This window comes from Excalfactoria chinensis, chromosome 12 (assembly GCF_039878825.1).
Source record: "Excalfactoria chinensis isolate bCotChi1 chromosome 12, bCotChi1.hap2, whole genome shotgun sequence".
Classification (NCBI taxonomy): Eukaryota; Metazoa; Chordata; class Aves; order Galliformes; family Phasianidae; genus Excalfactoria; species Excalfactoria chinensis.
Window position 1 is genome coordinate 67213 of NC_092836.1, and position 22216 is coordinate 89428.

General features: G+C 40.8%; 1 protein-coding gene across 3 annotated transcripts in view; it reads left to right on the top strand.

Moving 5' to 3' along the window:
- FGD5 (FYVE, RhoGEF and PH domain containing 5) overlaps nucleotides 1-22216 on the top strand; it is a 102691-nt gene that overhangs the window by 20121 nt on the left and 60354 nt on the right. For all 3 annotated transcript variants that reach the window (XM_072347652.1, XM_072347653.1, XM_072347654.1), the window contains exon 3: nucleotides 14503-14632. In XM_072347652.1, coding sequence (XP_072203753.1) covers nucleotides 14503-14632 — 130 coding nt within the window. The remainder of the gene's footprint in view (nucleotides 1-14502; nucleotides 14633-22216) is intronic.

Here is a 22216-nt window from a genome sequence, read left to right on the forward strand (position 1 = left end):
ACATGATGATTTTATTAGTGACTTGATTTCATTTTCTTGGCTAGTTTTTTGATCAAATTCCATCTCAGAGAAGGAATATGTATACCTGTGGACTTCTTCATGTCTTGAGGGAATGCCTCTTTATCTTCTTAGGTTTTGTTAAATAGAGAGAAATTTATTTCCAGTGGTGTTCCATTAAAGGGAGACTGAACCTGCTGCATACAGCATATTTGTACTGGATGATGTTTATAAGTCAAAGGAGTCATATAAGAACTCCTAGCACAACACAGAAAAAGCACGTACTGAAGACAAGGTGACAAGACCGATGATTGACAAAACACAGCCTTGTTTGAAATGGTCAGGTCTCTTATTGTTTGTTTTGTGCGTGCATTTCTCTCTTCCTGCCCCCTCCTTGAGCCAGACCGAGATTTACTGAATGAGAGGCTGCACGTTACAATTCTGCAGCCTTTGTGGACTCCACTGGTTAATGATAAGGGTTCAATACCTATAACATTAAAAATGCAATAGTTGTTGTTACAAATCTAATCTAGTAGTTTACAGTTTGCTGTGCCATTCAACAGTTATTTATGATACACAGTGCATTTTTAATTATCCCGCAAGAACTCTGCTTTTACAGACCCAGTGGGGGCTAACATAAAAGCCACCTTAAGATTGGCTGTTTAGTGACTTAACAACAATAATTAATAATTAACAACAATTATTAGTAATAGCACCTAATAGCACTAATAGCACCTGAATGTTCCAGTTTGAGTTAATGGATGCAAGAACATATTTAAGAAGCACTGTCTGTTTTCCCATGATCCCTGTTAAAGAGCTTTTAAGTAATTAATTAGCCGATATCCTTCAAAGGCCTGAGTAAGGAGACCTGTCATCCATGAACACCTTTTGTTGGTCATCACAGGGATGTTCTCAGGCCTTTCCTTTCCCTTTCCCTTCCTTTCCCTTCCTTTCCCTTCCTTTCCCTTCCTTTCCCTTTCTTCCCTTCCCTTCCCTTCCCTTCCCTTCCCTTCCCTTCCCTTCCCTTCCCTTCCCTTCCCTTCCCTTCCCTTCCCTTCCCTTCCCTTCCCTTCCCTTCCCTTCCCTTCCCTTCCCTTCCCTTCCCTTCCCTTCCCTTCCCTTCCCTTCCCTTCCCTTCCCTTCCCTTCCCTCCCCTTCCCCTTCCCCTTCCCCTTCCCCTTCCCTTCCCCTTCCCTAGTTCTGCCTGTGTATTTTCATGCTTTAAAAAAAAATGACATAGAAACACATCACGGTGAGCACACTCAAGGAAAACCACAGCAACAGCACAAAACCATGACAGTGACATATAGTGAGACAACAAAAATGAAATATGTATCTTACTGTATTTAAAATTATATAGACAGGAAAATAATGAATTTAAATTTACGTTTAATTTATCTTGACATTTGATAGTAGCTCTAAGAAAAAAAAAAAAATCTGCTTCAGTATCCTGTAGTTCCCAATATTTTTTATGATTGTTTAATTTGCAAGGTTAAAAAATAAACAAAACAAACAACAACAACAACAAACAAGCAAGCACTAGCCAAACAAAATTACAGCTATCTCATTTTAATCTGGGAACTGAAACTGATGTCTTAGGAAGCAGAGTAGAGCCACTGAGCACTTTCACTCATTCCTGCATATTAGTTAATCTGTTTCTCTCCTGGAAATACTCTGTGCTAATGACTGGGTTTATTTCTGAAACATAAGAAAGTTTTATTCACTCAATGTTTATCCCAGATCTCAGGAAAGAAATGCCAGGTATGAGATTTTGTTTAGTTTAGAGTTCCATGAGCTTTGTTTATTTTAATGCTAAGACCGCAGAGTAGCTTGTGTCTTCTGGAAGGACAAGCATGAAGATAGGAGTTTTCTTAGTGGTATCAGTTTCTTCCATGTGTTCTCCAGTCTCTCTGAAATCTGACAGGAAAGGCGACCAAACATTCCTGCCTTTCTGATAGGAAGATATTTATGGACCTGGTTTGCAGGAGCTCAGCAACATTAAAACCTGTGAGACTGGGCATTAAGGAGCATTCCTTACACTACTTGTGGTCACTGATGCTTGCAGCACCAGCATTAAGAAGCTCCATTGTGATAATGTAGGAAAGACTGTTGCACTGTTCAGTGTTTTCCCATCCCATAACCAATAATAGGACAGAAATATGCTACTCTGAGAGCAACAGGCAGCCCAGTCTTCAGCTCAGGTTTTGAAAGATTTGCTATCAAAAACTCTCCAGTTTAGAACTAGAGACTGGTTCCAACTTTCAGTGACTGGTTTACGCTGCCTAAAATAAACAAAGACAGAATTATCAGGAACATACTACTAGTCTCCAATCTATGATACGTGTATTGTCACCAGACAGTTTCTTTTCAAGAAATATGGCATCTTATGCTAACTGGTTCCAGAAGTCATTGGTAAATGTGTTGTAGTCAGAAAAGCGACTACATAAATTGAATCTGGATAAGAAAACAAAACTGTGCCAGATGTACATTTCAGGTATATTGTTATGTTCTGTTGGCTTCTGCCTCTAAGGATCTGAACAGCTATTTAACAGTTGTCTGCCCTGACAATTCAGACTAGAGCTTGAAAACATAGCAAGCTGGCATGTATTCCACAAGGGGAAAATTCAGTGAAGTGTTTTAGGCGAACAACTTCTCTGTTCTGACAGAAGTTTAAGAAAGACTCTTATATACTGTAGCCTAAGATTTAGAAAACCCGGTCCATATTTTGCCTAGTGTGAGTTTCCAACTCAGATCGCCTTGTATAAAGTCATCACTAGAAGTTAGGACTGAGTTTCTCAGAACTCTTGGGTCCTGGTCTCAAGGTAACAAAAAAAAGGCACACAGTTATGCATCATTCTTAAACATCTGAATACTGTATCTTTAATTTTATGAGGCTTAAAAATAATTTCCTTTGTTCTAGAAGTTCCAGGATGGCCTCCACAAACTCAACTAACACCTCAGAAATCATAGTTTACCATTTTACACATAACAGATAAAATACTTTTTTCACCACTGCTTTACGCTGTTAAGCAGTTTGGAGCATTTGACTTTCAGAGTTTATGTAAAATGAAGTGTCTCAGATGAAAAGCTAGGTGAATGGGAGGGCAAGTCACACCAAAAAGCATCAACACTTAAAGAAAAACAATACCATAGTATAGTTGTATTTTATAAGGTATCAAACTTTTTGTGTGATAAATGTGGCATCATTTGAACCATGAAATCTTTGGGGTGTGCTGGGGATTTCAGAGTGTGGTGCCATGAGGAAAAGTTGTGAAATTCTCAGAGCATAAAAAGAACATAAAATTGTTGCAGCACACATCACAGAGATAAGCCAGATAATGCATCTGTACAACCCATCACCCCATGGCCTTGTGCAGTCCACAACGAAATGCAAAATGGCTGTTAACACAGTTTAAGCTGATTTATTTTCATACTACCTAGTCCCATGTTCCTCTCTGACCTTTTCCATGTCCTTCTTTTCCATACTGGTCCAGGAACTTGTTTGACATGATTCAGACAGCTAAACTAGCAAAGCTTATTTGCGTTCCCGGTGCTAGGCTAGGCTTAGGTTCAGAACCTGGGCCATATACACTAGCTTTACTGGAAAAATGGTAATGGAGGTGTGCCTTGCTCTCTGTATTAAGAGAAAGAGCTTTTCCCCTGGAAACTGAAACAATAAATATGGAACAAATCCTAAATTCTGTAACAGAGCACTTTATTACTGAGATACAATCAAGGTTAAGCTGCAGAAAATCCCCTGATGAGTGCCAGCTTTTGTCTTTTATATTCCTGCTTCAAGTTGCCATAGCTGAGCCATTTCACACTCGTCTATTTGCTGAGAAATATTAAACACTGAAAGCCACCAGCCAGTTGCTACTACAGGCACTCACACTGCACACCTAGGCACTCTTATATGTGAAGCAGTGATATTGTTATTGCTTTGGAAGGAATACCTTGAAACTGCACATTACAAATTCCGTCTCTGCTTTGGAAATGACCATTACAAATCACAGGTCCTACTGTTTCCTATACCACTTTTGAAATTCCATTTTCTCCTAAACATAAACAACTTCTACTTCATGTATGAATGAAATTGGAATCAGTAATGCTAGAATAGTGCTCAGAGATAATTCTCTTACTTGCCCTCATTGTCATATGAGGTTCTTGTAGTTTCATGTCTAAGCAAGGCAGAACTTTCAAGAAATTTATGTATTTTGTAACTCTGATATTGGATTCAAACAGTAAGATTTAGTGGCATGTCACAGCTACTCTTCTTCATTTGGTAATAAAATCTGTTCTAAAAGAAAAGGAAAACTGAAAACTGTCACTACATTCCCTGGAGGTACTGTTTTCTCTATTATCTAAATGGTTTTAGGAATACTAATTTCAAGTTTTCTCCTGATATAACTACAATTTAAAAAATCAAAGAATATTTCCCACCACAAAACCAAGCCCTCTGTCTCCTGCCAATTCTGCTGTCTCTTGGAATTGGGTGCCAGGAATTCAGATTTCTATTAATAAGAAGATCATTAAAAATTCTGGCAGCAGCAAATGATGTTTGATTCAGTTTTAATTCTGTGTTTGCATTCTGCCAAAGCTGTTCTCAAATTGGCATCCGCTTTTGAATTTTCAATTCTGTTATCACTTAATAATTATGCCAGGGTGGATTTTCTGGAAGGATTATGATGAGTTGAATAAATTCCCTGCTGTAATGATCACATCTGCATAATTGACTTCTACTCACATCTTCATCCAGATTAGATTCAAGGATCAATATAGCATAGTCCAAGCAGTATGCTGAGTTTCAGGACTGCTTGTGTAAAATTACAGAACAGCTGCTGTGTTGTACAAACCTAAAGATGCCAAGGAGAAAACAGGACTTGCAGAGATACTCTTTTTTGTAGCCAGTAGCCACATTGTTCCCCCACCAAGCAGATCTGGACTCAGATTCTTGCCTATTTAAAACATTAAAGCTCTATATTGTTCTTATAAGACAACAGAACATCAAACCTGACAGTCCACAAACACTGACCATCTCCAGGAAAGCCCACTGTGTGCTACAGACATGTCTTTGTTCTGCTCAGCACTGTTTGAAACACTCCCACAAAATGTTCTCATTTAAATTCTGGTAAGAATCTGCAGTGTCCAAATTCTTCGGTCTTACCTGTATGTTAAACATGACACTGCTCTGGGGTTGACCACCTTATAACGATGACAGCCAAAACATTGAGAAGATATCTAGCATAACGTGCTAATGGCTTAGAAAATAAATATGAATTTGTAGAACAGCAGGGGTTTCAGCCTAACTTACCAGCTAGTGGCCTCTCCTGAGAGCTGTACTTCTCATACTCTGAGGTGACCACCTATTGAAAGGTCACGTTTTACAGAATATCTTCTCCTTATCAGTGCAGTCTGTGCCAACGGCTTGTGAGAAGAATGAATCTTACAGAGAGATCAAAGGGTGTTATTCTTCTCAAAGATCACAAATATAAAGTGATTCCACTAAATTTTCCCGATTTTACATCAGTAAATTCAAGGTCAAACTGTCACAAAGGTAGTACAGGAGAACAGAGCTGAAGCACTCAGCAGTTTCATTGTGTGAGACCACCTTGGCTGTGACTAGAGGGTGCTCATTAATTAGATGCCTCGAAACCTGTCTTGATAATTAGTGGACATTTTCCTTGTTTTCTTCTGTCCCTAGATAGGTGTGCAGAGGGGAGTGTTTCAACATCATGCATACATATGGCCTGCACTTTCTAGAAAGGAAGAACTTCACAGCAAAAAAAAGACCACTATTAACTACCAAGCACTCAGGGCGTCACTCTACCTCTCTCAGTTGGGGTTTTGAAGCATTGCAAGGATTCAGCCTGGCAAAATGTGACCAGAGATGGTGAACAAGAGTGCAGGGGAACAGCAGTGCAAGAGAAATAAGAAAAAGGAAATTGATACCTTAAGGAAAACCTCTACTGGTGTTGTAGGACAGAAAAGTTCTATGCATGTGAAACTAATGATTTAATGAAAGCAAGAACTTTGTGATGGCTGACATGCAATGTAAATAATGTGTTCAGATATGTCTATAAAGGGCAGAGCTGCTTTTAATAACCTATTATGTATTATCAGCCACCCTATTGTATCTTTTGGCATGGCGGGGAATTGGGCGCGGTGCAGCTGAGCGTCAGCCATCACTAGTTCATTGCCAGGTCATCTCTGGGGAGGAAGTGTTCTCTGTTTACAGGAAATGCAGGACAAGGGCCAGAGGGCCAGGCTGAGCTCAAGCTAAGGTCTCCGCAGCTTACAGCCTCTCTGGTATGGCTGGGAGAACTCAGAGGAGGTGTGCCACTCATCTGAGGCTCAAAGATGCTCTGTTTTGTTTTCAGGCATGTCCCGCTCCTACTGTTTGCTTTGTTTTCCTTAGCATTTTAAAGCCCCAGGATCAGAGAGGTGAACAGTGCTGGTAGACAGCTGTGCACTCTGGCATACCTGTGGCTCAGCCACAAACATGAGACTTGCCACACAATTTAGTGTGTGCAACTCGAGGTGAGAGCAGCCTGTTGTGCCCATCCATCCCAGTACTGCGCTATGGCTAGTGAAATGTCACTGTCAGGCTTTCTCTTATCCCTTTCCTACTTGTACTGCCCAAGACTGGGGCAGAGGGCATTTCCTGAGATGAAGCCTAAACATGCATGCTCCTCTGTTGCCTGCCCTCTCTTTGTGGTCTACACCTGCATCAGCTCCACTGTTCCATGAGTGTCTCTGGAAGCATTTGTAGAAAGTGGGAGACTTTTGTTCCTGAGGTTGCTCAGAGCAAAGCAAGGGCCTTATGCACCTAACCAAAAATCCACTTATCTTCCATCCTGATGCAAGAAAGAGCAAACTTCCAATGGAAAAGGTAATGCTAGAGGAGCAACTCCTTTCTGACCTTGGCTACCAAACAGCTATGCCTTAGAGTATGAAATGTGGTTATCCTTGTGTTACCTTGTCTTGTCAGGCTACACTTGGTATTAGCAGACTTTTTTTTTCCTGCCCTTTTCAGACTTCAGCTGCAATATTTGTCTTGATGGTCTGACATAACAGGAACTGACTGGCTAAACACATGCTGCACTAATAGTATTCTCTTTAAATACATCTGGACTTTGATTGTCTTGCAGTAATGAGCCTTCTTTTTGCAGTAGGTTCACCAAAAATTACTTATAAATGGGGCAAAACCAAGAGAATAAACAACCATTTTTAATAAAACAGAGACACTCAGCAGCCCACTGCCTCTCCCAATTACCATGAGTGCATTGAATTTAAATCATTTAATATTTTTCAACAAGGATGTCAGTGTTAGAGAAAGACAGTTTGAACTAATAACTGCCAGACATGTGACTTGAAATAAAGCCAGATATGCTGTATGTAGAAAAGAGATGAATTAACTGAATGCTGCCACAATGGTTAAAATCTGAGCATACCCTGGACTTTATTTCTGGAAGTCATTAGGCAAGCTATCCTTTGGCTGACCTCTGAGCATTAGTTACTAGGATCATCCTTTTCACTGTGTATACCTTTTGGAGCAAGTAAGGGGTTTGTTCAAATATGACGAAAGAGAGATTCCTTAAGTGCTGAATTTGTTCTTCCATGCTTCAGAGACTTAATGTACTTTGAAACCTACTTCAAAAAGGAACTGAGAAGTCTAACTCAAGGTGGCAGGTAGTGGTGTTATACTCTTGTAATTAATGAAAAGACATCCAGTCTCCAGTTTCTCTAGAAACTGCATTTTGTATTGCTGAAATGGAATTTTAGAAGGAGTCTGTCTGTCTTTTAATGAAGACAAGAGAGTAAAGGAGGTGCAATGGAGGAATCTGGATTTACTCAATGGCCACATCACACTTGCTTTGTCCTTTGTCCAGTCACAGGAGTTTCCTACTATCCTGCTCCTTCTCATATGTCTAACATTGGAGGGATCACTGTGGGGCTAAAACTACAAAACCTGAACCCTACACCAAAGTTTTCACTTTTTCAGGGAGATGCAGAATCACTGTAGCCTGGCCAACAAATGTATAGCACACTTATGCTGTTGGAGCTAGTTCAGTTACAAGGCAGAAATATTTTGTAAATATGTCCAAACAGAAAAGATCACACTACAATGGAATTTGAAGGGACATTGCCAGTACATCCTAAGAGTCTAACTTAGATGCCTTGCATATGCTTAAAGAGATGTGTTGGAAGGGATGCATACTCAAAACGTAACATGAAGTGTAGACGTACCTTGCAGCTGAGAGCATGCTGATTCTCCACTCGTGATTACTACTGATTGATTACTACCATAAAGCAAAAGGCAAGTGGCACTTATGAACCTTTCTTTAGGATGCATCTCTTGATGTAGAGATTCATTGAAAGAAACTGCAGGCAACTTGCGGGCAGCCCAATCCTTATTGGTGCAGAAGACTTTAGATATCACCTAGAGTAAGTGATAGGTTTTAAGCTTAGGTTTTTTTCTGAGGCATCTGGAGATTCTAGAAGAATCAAGGCATCACTGGTGTGTGTGGTGCAGAGAGTACACAACCAAGGGTATTTGCATTGTTATGATTAAAAAAAAAAAAAAAAAAAAAAAAAAAGTTTGATCATCCTAGGGCTTGAACAACTGGTCTTTAGTACGGTAATCATAGCTGATTCTTTGGCGTTCTTTTGGCCAATGTTTAATCTGCCTGTTAAATTTGTAAATCTCACTAATCCTGACTAAATAACTTCTAAACTCCCAAAAGAACTGGTTTGCTCATTGCTGAGGAATGGAGTAGATGCAAATTTAATGAAGTAGAATGTAAATTTGTCTGAAAGATAGGTGTAGAGATGAGAAGAATGGAAAGTGTTTCTCTGAGAGCTGCACAGTCGAGTTGAAAAGATATGGTATGTGTCAGTCTGTGAATCATTTCCAGTGAGCTCTCACACCTGCTGTGTGTCTCCACTTGTTCCCTCAATTCCTGTGCGCACACAGTCTGTGTTCAGACCTGTCCCAGCCTGTGCTATGGAGTGACCACAGATAGTACAGTCTTGTGCCTCAGCTTGATTAACAAAGGTGCTTGTGCTGTGATAGCCATCAGTTCAGATTCTCCTTCCCTCATGGCTTAATCTTACTAAGCCTGCTCAGTCCATAAATCCTTTTCCTTTGATGTAAGATGTCAGTGTTACATTCGGAGCAGGATAGCCAAAGTCTGTAGACCCCAGAAAACCATTTTACAGATGGACTAAGACCTGTGCAGAGGAGATCCATAATATTTAGAGATGTGTTTTTAAACAAAAGCCAGTGTTTCTGAAATAAAAGAATCCTATAAACAAAGCTCATTCAGCAGTTGGGCAATATTGCAAGTTTTGGTACTGTATAAGTTTTTAATAGCACCATTCATAATGATTACTAGACCAGTATACTGAGGCATTTTCCTAAGTTATAATGTGTTCTTACACTAACATAATGCAGTCATTTGTCTTCTGAGAGAGAAAAACTTAATTCCATGTCTACTGAGAAAAACAATTACAAATTGCAGAAAGGCTGAACGAGTAAGGATAGAGACTGGCTGAACTATTAATAAACCTACTGAGCTTTTCCTGTGTCTGCCTTGCTCTTGCTTTCATTTGTGCTGAGTTAGCTTAAGAGCTCAGAGCCATGCTGCACCATAGTCTCTTGCTGCTGCTAGCTCATTCTCTGAAGAATTTTTAATGAGTAATTAAAATCCCATCTGCAAATTAAGGAAAACAAAAGTGTGCTATTTTGTACTTACCTTCCTCTGTACTCAGGGAAGTACAATTTTAGGAACAGGAATAGTGCAAAAAAATAAATAAAAATTTGGCAGCTTATCAAATATTTTCCATTAATAAGCAGAAGCTGTTTTGCATTAGGGTGCTGCAAAATTACAACCACAAATAGTTGCATCCCCAAATCTCGCTCTTGATTCAAAAGCATTAAAGAAAGCAGTTTTTCCCAGTTTGATTTTTTCAGCTAGCATGAATTGCCATTTCAACTTAAAAGAAGCGGTCAACAGTGTGAATGTAAGAAGTCAGTGCAATGTGTCCATCATTTACAAGTGGGATGAGATGAAGAGCATGATCCAGAGACAGCTCTAACCATCAGGTCTAAGTAATTTGTTGTCATAGTACCCATGGAATCAGAAAAATGATTTATCATTTGTAGGAGAAAGAGCTCGGACCTGTTGTCCATAAAAAATGACCAGCATTAAATATGAATGGTTGCAGAAGGGATGTTTGTGCAGTTTGCAACTGTATTGTTTATGTGGCCAGAATATCTACAAAACTCCAAAATCAGCTCATTCACACCTGTCCTTTTATCCTTCTTCAGGAGGAAAGTCTAAATCACTTGTCATTTCAAAAATACATCAGGGAATCATGAGAAAGGGACTTCATTAATACTTTAAAGATTAGTAGTTATTATCATTACCCATCCCTTTTAGGAAACATCACATTTTCAGATTTCATGTCACAGGGGTTCTGAAATAAAATAATCATGAATACATTAAGTGGGCAAATTTGAAACTGATTCCAGTATAACAAGTTGGAATTTAAGACTCTTCTGCAAAGTCTTTTTTTTAATTTGCAGACATTCATAAGCAGAAATGACCAGATCAGTCCAGATAAAACATGAATGCTCAGTCACAGAGTACTTTTTTTATTTTTTCATATTCTGGTGGGGAGTTGTGGGAAAGAAGAAAGAACTGAAAAACGATTATCTTTTCAGCTTTGCTAGGTAGCCTAGATGAGATCAGCAGCTGAAGTGTCCAAATGGTATCACCAGGATACCATCAGTGTAAGCATATGTTGCACCTTGGACAGCTGATTTTGTCACCAGAGCCTTCCCAGTCTACAAAAGAAGTACTTGATGATGCTCAGGCTATTGCTTGGAGAGGACAAAGAGCCTCTCTGGGGCATGAGCCTTGTAGTAGACAAACTTTTGCAAAAGAAGAAATCATGTGTGCCCCGGTGGCGCAGCGGTAGAATTGCCGCTTGCAACACCAGAGGGCCTGGGTTTGAATCCCCCCTGTGGCGCAAGGGGTAGAAGTGCCGCTCTGCTACACAGAGGGCTCGAATCCCGGGAGTTGGACTCAATGATCTCTAAGGTCCCTTCCAACTCACACAATACTATGATACTATGATAGGTATCTGTGTAGCACCAGCAACAAATATTTGTGTGTTTTTGCTTAGTAGTGCAGACAGTTCACGTATATTCTTGGTGAATTAAATTGGAAAGTGAATCTCAGCAGCCATAATGTGAAAGATTTGGGATCAGCAAAAATCCCAAAGAATACTTTGCCTTTGAGTATATTGCATTCTAGTATACAACATTTTCTTTGATTTATGGTGTCATGCACCAAAGCTGTGGGAAACACCCAGAAAAATACAGCACTTTATAAGCAGCTTTATTTACTTCTTCACCCTGACACAAGATGAAGTTAATTTTGCCATCTATCGCCATAGCTAATGAGAAAAAGTACCATTCAAGAGGCCCTTGGGGCAGGTCAGGACTTGACTCTTGTGTTGTATATGTTTCTTTTCATGGTCAGGTTCCTGCATTTAGTGGAATAAGACCTGGCAGAAGCATAAACAACTATGGGGAAACTCAGCATCCACTGTGCCTGGAATGGTTTCTGTAGGAGTTACAGCACAGATCAGTTCTTTAGTTACTTGTGACTGCCCCTATGGGCTCTGGGGACCCTAATGCAGAATGTATCTGAGGATGACAGAATAAACATACCAGTGTGCAAAAGCAGTAGAAGCTGTGTATTCATCTGGAGCAGGAGAAGAAACTACAAAACAGGAGTAGCATGCTGTTTGTTGATGACTCATGTTAGGGAATAAACTACCTGTGCACTGATATTAAACAAAACACCCAGGCAGTAATTAGATCTGTCATCACTTAGTACAGCTGGCACTCTGTAGCATAATTCTGTGTGTGAAAATGTGTCCTGAGAATTAGGTGTTCTCACCTCTGTGTGAAGGCAGACCATGCATTCTCTAAGTCATCCATTCGATTTCAAACTACCAGGTACCAGCATTGTTCACTTTTACTTGCTTTATTGACATATTTTATTCTTCATCTCTTAGAGGGAGAAATACGACAGATTGCGTGTTGCAAAGGGATTTCCTTTGGCAGACAGCTACAGTAACTTAAGTAGAAAAAATTCCACTAGCACTGAGGTATGGAGGATGGACTAGGGCAAGATAAAGAGCAAGGACAAAGCAAAAAGATCAAAAGAACAATTGAGAAGTTTACATGAATTAAAGATAAAAGCAGAACTGAAGAAAGAGTTTGACATGGCTTGAAGCAAAGCCCAGTGAATCAGTGGTAATGCCTTTTTTTCTATCTTGCCTCCTGCCTGATCTATTTCAGGCTAATAATGTCCACTTTTTAGTGAGGGAAAAGGTTATAGGATGATAATCAGAATATTACAAATGCTGTCCTGAACCTGAGGATAGACCTGAATGCAGTTATCAGCTGTGATTAGGAAATCCAGCAAAGAACTGCTCCTTAAAGCAAAACAATTTTGTCTAAATACATCTTCTGTAACAACTCGCCCAGCTTCAGTTTCAGCCAAACATACTACTATTGTTGGAAATATCCTCAATAATTTTTGGTCAGGACAGTATCTCTGATAAAAGCAGTTTTTATTCGCGATTGCAATGATAGCAGAAGCGCCCCTACGGACACGATGTTACAGTTTTTATACCTTGTCTCCCATATGTTTTCCCCTCCCCTTTCCCCTTTGGTTGGGTATTCCAGGTTACAGTTTTACCCGAGGTTTGCATTTGTTAAATTTGTTGCTATCTTGTGCCAGTCAGTCGCCATCCTGCTGCTTTTGTTTCCAAGATGTCTCGGTACTCTTATCGTATTGATATGTTGATTCCCTTCAAAGCTTCTTCCATTCTGTCCCAGAGGCCTTTGTTAAACAAAGAGTCCGGGGAGGGGGGTGATTCCAGTCCTTCCCGATATCTCTTCAGGCACATCCTTAGGTATGTCAGGACTTGTATACTTTTGCAATGCATACAGCAAAACATTAAAACATACATTGTTGCTAGTTTATACAGGTATATTGTTAATTATTTTAACTTCTCCTCTTTGGATCCTTTATTACTCAGGTCTTATTTGTCCAGCACCAAAAATCAGTAGTTCTATTTCAGACAGCTGGACAGGAGCTGCAGTTTTGTACCTATGACTTCTACCTAATAACTACAAATTGCTTCACTTATATAATGAGATCTTGAAATAAAATATTCTTATCTTATTCTAAATGCAGAAACAACATTTGATTCCCACACTATTGAAATGAGCAACCCATGATTCTGCACTGTGAGGCTTTAATTTATCACTGCTGGTCAGTGGGACAGGTTGGCTTTAGAGTCACATGTTTGTTACGGTATGGGAATATGCAAGTCTCCTCTGGGTTCAATAATAAAGCACTTAGCATCAGTAAAAGTGGAGAAATAAGGGGTGGAGCTGATCCACAGTGGCCCCTTTGTTATTGTAGCTAGGCAGTGTTTCGGAAGTGCTGTGTTGCCACCCACACTGAAAAACTGCAGACACTAATAATAAACAAAAGAAGACAATGGTGAGGAACAGTGCAGCTGCTGGCAAATGCACAGTGCAGCTGCTGGCAGCTTGCATAAGCTGCTTGCCTCTGTACATAAAGGAAAGGCGCATAGCTGAACCTGCATGGGAAACACAGACGACTCTACAGTTTGAAAGTGAAGACAGAAATGTCTAGAGTTTCTGAAAGGACATCTAAGTCTTGCCAGAGGCCCTGGGAGTCTCCTTCTAAGTGGTTGTTGATCCAGGAAGCAAAAAGCAAAGTTTGAGAAAACTTGCTTTCCATGCCTAGAAGGTCTGCAGGGATCCCCTGTCCTCTGACTCATTAGTTCTGGGCAATTGTCACGGGGCTACCCCTAAAAAGAAGAAAATGAGACAAAGGAGCAAACAAAAGGAAGAAAAGGAAGGAGCTTTGCCGCATGACCCGGCAGGCCCCGGGCCATGCGCTTCGGGAGAGGAAGAAGGGCAGGGAGCCAGTAGATAGTTTTAACAAAAAGAAAACACAATGTCAACGATCTGAGGAGGAACGGGAATTGACTAAATGTAAGAAATCAAACAAAACCAGAGAGACGAGAGTACCCAAAGTAGGTGTCAAACCATGACAGTGTGAGGGCAGCACGTGATTTGCTCCACAGCGAGCTGAGACAGCAGAGAGCGGCTGAGGTCCGGTCCGGCGTCCCACCCCACTTCCTCCTCGCGCCAAGTCCTCCAGGGATGCTGTCCCTTCCCTCCGGGAACCCAGAATGCCCCAAATGCTGGTAACATGGAACCAGAACATGCACCTTTAGTTGCCACTGTTCTGCATGATGTTCTGATGTGGAATACCGACAACAAAAAGCACAAAACCACAACAGCAGAGCGTGGATTTGCTATGTCTGAGCAATAGCAGGTAATGGAATACTGTTGGTGAGCTGGTCTGTTCTTTCTCTTTACAGTGCCTACACTGAGCCTTATAAGGTATGCCCAGTCTCTGTGATACCTGTGGAGATCATCACATCAGATGAGGAACAGAAGAGTTCAGAAGATGAGAAGAGCAGTCAAGGTGATTCCAGCTTCATCAACAAGGTAAAATAGCTGCACTAGCAAGCTTACCCCTATAGCATGTTGCTGAGACAAGGAACTGCAGTACTAAGACAGTGTAGGCAACATGGACAGTAAGAAGGGCCTGTTGTGAGTGTTGGGACAAATTTCTCACTCAGCAGAAGGATCTGACTGCAGTTCTGAGAATTTATAAGCCACTCTGAATAACAAAAACATTATTGAGACAAGTTATGCATTGGTTGGGAGATGGAGCAAATGATTTAACAGGTCTCTGCCATCTCAAAATTCTCTCATCACTGAAAAATATGTTTATGATTAGGTTTATTTTACAGCTTTCTGATGACTAGAAAAACTGTTGAACAAAGTGCGGAGGAGACTGAAGAAACGTGACCACAGTTTAAGACCATACCAAGATGTCTAAATCTCCAGTAAGCTGACTAACAGTTCAGTTATTAAAGAAATAGCATCAAGTAGTTTTAGGCATAAATTTATCTTTGGTTTTCACAGACCTTTTATTCAGTTCTTAAAACCTAATATAACCCTATCATCAACCTATGTCTCTCTGTAATAGCAACACCTGCTGTACAGTCCATTTGGTACTTATGTAATAAATGGGCATGCTTTTCTTAAACCTGACGATTCAATTCTGGGAACTGAGGTTGCATAGGAAAATGGTAAACCTTCATTTCCTACACCTCTCTCTGCCTCTCACTTTGCCATGGTCTGTTGGTGTCAGCATAGCTATAGGGCTTCCAGATTATAGACAGTTTGTGTCTGATCATGGGCCTGCACAGACGGCACCTCCAAAACCAAGTTGATGGCAGAGTAAGGGATAGCTCTGTCAAGGACGTATGAAGTGGTATGTATACTGATTCTAAGGAGACTTAATCTCTTCTGGCATTCCCAGATGCTTTGTCTGAGGGCAGGTTTAAAGGGAAGGGAACAGAATCTTGCCATTACCAGGGCACCAGCTCTTGAGACTAAAAGAGAAACCAGAAGCAGAATGATAGTGAAGTGCAAATGAAATTGTTGATTTAATCTCTGAAATAGTTTCCTTTGTTTTCCCTGCATTCTGTCTCACTTCTAGATATGTCATGCAGAGTGCTGAGCTGGTATCAGTGGAACAAGCTGCGGTTTGAGCAGTTTGCTAACTTGAAACAAATAAAGTGGCCATAAGCAACCTAATCTCTGAGAATGTATTGGAGTTCCTCTCTGAGATGCACAAATTTTTTTGGCTGTTTTCACACTCTTTTGGAAAGGGAAAAGCTTTTAAAGCTATGACATTTCCTGCTAAATGAAAAACATATTCCTTTCTAGTTCTGTTAGTTAGCTGGCATGCCATTTGTATCTATAGAGCATACACTAGTGTGTTACCAAAGCTGGTGAGGTTTCTCAGCATCCCTTAGTTGTGATGTCCGTTCAGAACTAGAAGAAAATAGTGACTTGTGTCCAGATGAGAAATGCATGCAGTCACCAAGCACTTGGAAGGAAATTCAAAGCTGCTGAAGAGATTTTTTTTGGTCATTTTTGCAAGGATCACAGCGCACAAAAGATCTGACTTCCACAAGCTCCTTAGGAACTGTCTTAAAATAGTTGTATTTCAAAGCTGGCTAATGAACTTATGCACATGTACTTAGTATGCTGAAAAAGCAGGCCAGAAAAGTAGACATAACCTGAGCTTCCTAGTATAGTCATACTGCAGTCTACTGGGCTGTAGTTACAGTCTTAAAAGAGGTTGGAGCAGCAGCAATTTTATCCATGGCTAAGCGCTGTGCTTAGTATGCCAATTCAGGAGCCTGTGTTTGTATGCAGGATGAGGAAAAGTGAAGTGGCGTGGAGGGTACTTTGAGTTTCTTTGTTCTTGTGGTCTCACGTGGGCCAAACATACTGCAGGCATCACATTGGACTGACTAAAAGAGTCTTGGGAACCATGCTGTCAAACCCTGTGTGTCCCAGCTGCTTCCAAGACCCAGACTCTTAGAAGGATGCAACTGATCCAGGTAGTCAGAGGGAACCTAAGATCAGAACTCTTTCCACCATCTAACAGCTTTGGAACTGCTACTGCAGAATGTTTGAAGACATAAACAATGGCCAAGTAAGAGACTTAGATAGGGAAAACAGTGCAGAGACCTGAAATAAAGGATACAAATATAATTAACTGTTCTCTTTCTCCTGTCTAGTCACAGAATAATAGTGATAAAAGAACCTTTCAAGGTTCCAGATAGCTCTCGTTTCAGATTGTCTGTCAGAAAACCAAAACAAAATAAAAAACAAACACCAAAAGAAACAAAGAAAAACCAACCAAGCCAAGGACTTCTAGCTCATTGTAATTCAGAGCAAATGGGATAAATTCCATTTATCCACTGCTCTTGTCACAAAAATTGCTGTTTTCCCTTCAGAGGACAGCGTCTCCCACTCAGTTGCTTCTGCGTTATTTTGTTGTATTCTCATGCAAATCTTCTAGATGCCAAGGGAACATTAGCTGCCCTGTCAAAGCCTGACCCTCTAGTGACAAAGTGCAAAGAAGTTGTCCAGCTCCCCAGTGAAGTAATCTGTCTTTTGGAGCAAAAGCCACAGAGAGTCTATACAACATGAAAGCATTCAGAAGCACTGTTACTCAGGAGAACTGGAAAAGACAAGTTGGTCTGGATGCCAAAAACAGTACCGTGGATTTGGAAATGAGCTAATCTTGTTAAAACTGATTATTTGGGCTTGTCTACTAGGAGCTGAATTTGAATTTGTAAAAAACATTTTTGCACACACTAAAAAAAAACACTCTGGGGTTTGTCGGCTTGATTTTTTGTTCTCAGGGAAACTTAGTTCAAATAAAGACATGAAATAAACAAGATGGTTCAGATGAGCATAATTTTCTTTTGTATCAAGGTGTTATTCTACTTTCTGCATTGCCCTGTCAAAAGTAGTGAATTCCTCTATGAAAGGCTGGAAAGCTGCCTGATGGAAAGCTGCCTTGGTGTGCTGATGGACAGCCAGCTGAATATGAGCCAGCAGTGTGCCCAGGTGGCCAAGAAGGCCAATGGCATCCTGGCTTGTATCAGGAATGGTGTGGTGAGCAGGACTAGGGAAGTCATCCGGCCCTGTACTCGGCATTGGTGAGGCCTCACCTCGAGTGCTGTGTTCAGTTTGGGGCAACTCAGTACAAAAAAGACATGGAGGTACTGGAGCAGGTCCAGAGAAGGGCAACGAGGCTTGTGTAGGGCTTGGAAAATCAACCCTTGAGGAGAGGCTGAGGGAGCTGGGGCTGTTTAGTCTGGGGAAAAGGAGGCTGAGGGGAGACTAAGGGGAGACTGTATTGCTGTCTTCCAGTATCAGAAAGGTGCTTACAGTGAGAGCAGGGCAAGTCTCTTCTCACTGGTGACAAGTGACAGGACGAGGGGAAATGGCCTCAAGTTGCACCAAGGTAAGTTTAGGTTGGACATTAGGAAACACTTCTTTACAGAAAGGGTAGTTAAGTACTGGAATAGGCTCCCTAGGTTGAGTCATCATCCCTGGATGTGTTTAAGAGCCATTTGGATGTGGTGCTCAGAAATATGATTTAACCTGGGTAATTCTATGATTCTATGATTCTAGGAAAATGCAAGGAGGATGTTTCATTTTTTTCTCACTTTCTTTCTCCTAGCCTCCTTGCTGGAGAACCAAAAGATTTCCAGTTTGCTGCCAATTTTTTTCTATTTTTAAATAAAAATAGTTTTAAAAATCAGCTTTATACACACTTTTCCAAGAACTGTGTCAACAGCTGGGTTTCTTGAAGGACTAGATTCATATGAATGTGGAGAAATTTGGGGTGCCTGTTTGAACGCCTTTTCTGTAAACAATTTTAATTGTAGCCATATGTTGAGGGTTTTTTGACATAATCAATTTTATTTTAAAATGAAAACAAAGAACAAAGGGAGTTCCTTATACCTTGAGAAGCTGAGCATTTGTCGTCAGAAATAGTCTGGTGGATTTGATTCTTCTGTGAAAGACTATCCTCTCTTTCTGGTCAAATGAGCACTTAATTTCTTTCTTTTTAGTCTACTGGCATGCAGTAACAACCCAGAAAGCACTCAGGCAGAGAATGCTCTAAGTTTTCTTAACCTTTATGGTTCCACATAGTTAAATTATAAAAAGTGGTACCATTCACTTATGTTACTAGTGGAGACTCATACCTTTTTGACCTTCTGCTATGCTATTTTAAAAGAGTTTCCAGGCCATCCTTCATTCATTTGACTTTTATATATGCTCATTTAATTAAATTCCTTCCAGTTTATCAGAAAGTGACACACAGCTTTTCTGTACTAGGCTCTCAAGGCTATGTGATGGCATTTAAGCTGCCCACAATGAAAAAAAAATTAAGTATTCTTGTTAGAAACAAACTATTTGTATCAAATGAAATATCTCTCACCTATGCTCAAAAACCAGGATGTAGACCACAGATTTTTCCTGTTACCACTGAGCTAGATTCACACCATGAACTCCATGACTGTTTTTTACCACTAAACCGTGAGCTTAATAGATTTAACTAGACATTAGTTCAAACTGAGCTCCCTTTGGTGGAAGTATTTTGTTGTTGTTGTTTTGTTTTTTAGCAGCCTCAGAATTTTCACTTTTAAAAAGAGGGTCAAAAATACCTACAATATAATCTTGATTTTAAGAAACTGAGCTGTGGTTGGACTTGATGATCTTTGAGGTCTTTTCCAACCTGGGTAATTCTATGATTCTATGATAATTTGAAATGGACTAAAATCAACATTTGCTGGTAGGTCTCACCTACTGCTAGTTGTGGCCTGAGATTCTGAATTGCCTTACTAGTTTGAGGAAGATGCCTGGATATGTTGGTACATCAGCTAGTCTACCATCACTTGCTGTCACTGGACACTACAGAGGACAGGCAGATTCTTAACAGATCATTGGCAGAATGAGGGCATCCTACAGGGTTGGGTGCTGGAAAAAAAGAAGAAGGAAAGGAAGAAAGGAAAAGGTTAATCAATATGGTTACAGGCTTTTCAGGTAGACCTGAATGAACTTTCCATAGATAACTTCAATGTTTATCAGTGCAGGATGCAATCGTATCCTGGAATAAACCTTTACATAAAAGAACACAAGTCCCTCATTTGATTCTTGAAGGAATTAGACAGTGGTGGAGGCATCTCTGCCCTCTGCAGGAATCATAAGTTTTGCCAGACAGCAGAAGCTCTGGTCTAAGTGCCACTTAGGGCTTACTGCTGCCTGATTTTATAGACAGTACTCGCTGTGCTGTTAGGCTTCCCTCTTCCTGGATGGGTGCCACCATCTCCTGGCAACTCAGCCCCCAGGTATTGAAAATGATAATGGGCTTAACCACTTTGTCAGTAGGTGCTCCCTATACCCTGGCACCAGAGAAGGAAAGGGAGAAGGGGGCTGGGATATACATTAGCAATCTATTTACATATTATGGGTATTTGCCTTACTGTTGATAATGCTAACCCTACTGCTGTATGTAAAGAGTCAGTGATACCAGTCACATTTGTGCCTACTCTTGTGTTACTGTCTTCAAGCAAGTAGCTCCTTTCTTCTAGCTACATTTTATGGTTAAATATTCTCCCTGGTTGTTTCCCTTTGTTTATCACTAAGCTCCTACAACCTCCAGCTGTCATGATACAGGAGAAGCCCAGAGATAACACTTTCCCCTCACCTGTGGACAGAGACAAGGGCCTGGAAAGGAAGAGTGATTTTTATGTGGGATTCTTTGAAGAATGAAAAAAAAAAAAAAAAAATTTAAAAAAAAAAAAAAAAAAGTCAGTCTGATGCAGAATACAGATCAAAGTTCCATTCCATGGCAGAAAGCTAGATGCTAGTATCATAGTATTGTGTGAGTTGGAAGGGACCTTAGAGATCATCGAGTCCAACCCCCAGGATTCGAGCCCTCTGTGTAGCAGCGCAGCACTTCAACCACTTGCGCCACAGGGGGGATTCGAACCCGGGCCTCCGGTGTTGCAAGAGGCAGTTCTTCCACCGTGCGCCACCGGGGGCAAGTCTTTAGGTTCATGGTGGGACCCCCCGATCTTTCAAGGGATTCACTCAAATAGTTTTATGAGTGCATCTCCCTTTCTACCACATTAACCTATATCAGGCAAACCAAGGCTTGGGTAAGGACAAACAGCTGCAGGACATACCTCCACAGGGAGTCGTGTGGCATGCTTTTCATGGTGGTATGAAGGTTCTCTGAAGAAACTCATAAAGCACAGGTGTTGGGTTATGTGGAAATGGGAAGGGACAGAAACCCAGCTGCAATTTAAGAATGAATTTCTCAAGTGTCTTGCAGAAGAGCATCCTAGGCTGGATGCCTTTGGAAGAAGAAAGCACTTTATGGGAAATTCAAATGTATGCAAATACCCTTTAGTTTCAGCCCCAAAACAACAATATGTTACAGGAACTCTGCCCTGCTGGCAAAAAGGGGAAGTTTCTAGTGAGGTGGGTAACATGTAGCCAGAGTAAAACAGCATAAAAGAAAGTAAATTCAGACCAGATGTAGCTGCATTTTATGTCAATGAAAAGACAAAGCATTTCATCTCATCCTTTAGGTCGTTATTGTAGCAAAATCTATCCAGACTGGAAGGGTGAATGTCACCACTACATGGTGGTGTACTTGGGGGACACAAAGGATAATTTCACAGAAAAACAGTTTGTGATGCCGTACTTCTGAGAAGGCAGCACTGGAGGTAGAGATGTTGCACTCTTCTCCCAGCTACAAAAACAAACGGCAGTGTCCAAAAAAGTTCTGCAACCCAGTATAGAGCATGGAGGGAACCACACACAAATAGAGGCAACATTAATTTCAGCCACAGAGATGTCATTGCAAGGGGAGGAGCTTCTGTCTCATGGCAGCTGAACACAAAACTGCCTTTGCTGTTTCTTATCCATTTCCACTGGGTAGGCTTGGCTTCTAAGTTTCATTAATCATATGGTTTTGCAAATCTTTATCCTTCACATACATAACCCAATTACATGTTGGAAACTGACAGATTCATGTTGCTTTGAGGAAGCACCAAATTTAGACGCCTTTCAAGGGACAGCTCTTGATTTATAGAATTACACAGAATCCCCAGGAGAGCTGCAATACAACTCTTCAAGAAAGGAGCCTGGGAGAAAAGAGATGTGGACTGCATTTCCTCTCACTTATTCACAGGCCTAATTCTTCAGTTTACTGTTGGCACCACAGTGATATCACTGTGAACTGCTACCATAGTTCATAATAATTACAAAAGGGGCATTAAGAAGTCACTCAGCTCAGAGGCTGGCTTGCAAACTGTTTTAAGCCTCTGATAGCAACAGTAGCACTCTTGTGCTATGTGCCATCCACCTACAATGCACTTAACGTAAACATACATCCCTCCTGGATGACATGCTCCTCCTGGAGGACGTGCTTGATTACATGAGGAATGAGCATGTTATCTGAGACAGCCAGCACAGGTTCACCAGGGGAAGGTCGTGCATAACCAATCTGCTGGCCTTCTATCATGGAGTGACAGCATTGGTAGACAAGGGGAAGGCGACCAATGTCATTTACCTGGACTTGAGCAAGGCCTTTGACATGATCCCCCACCACATCCTTATCTCCAAATTGTAGGG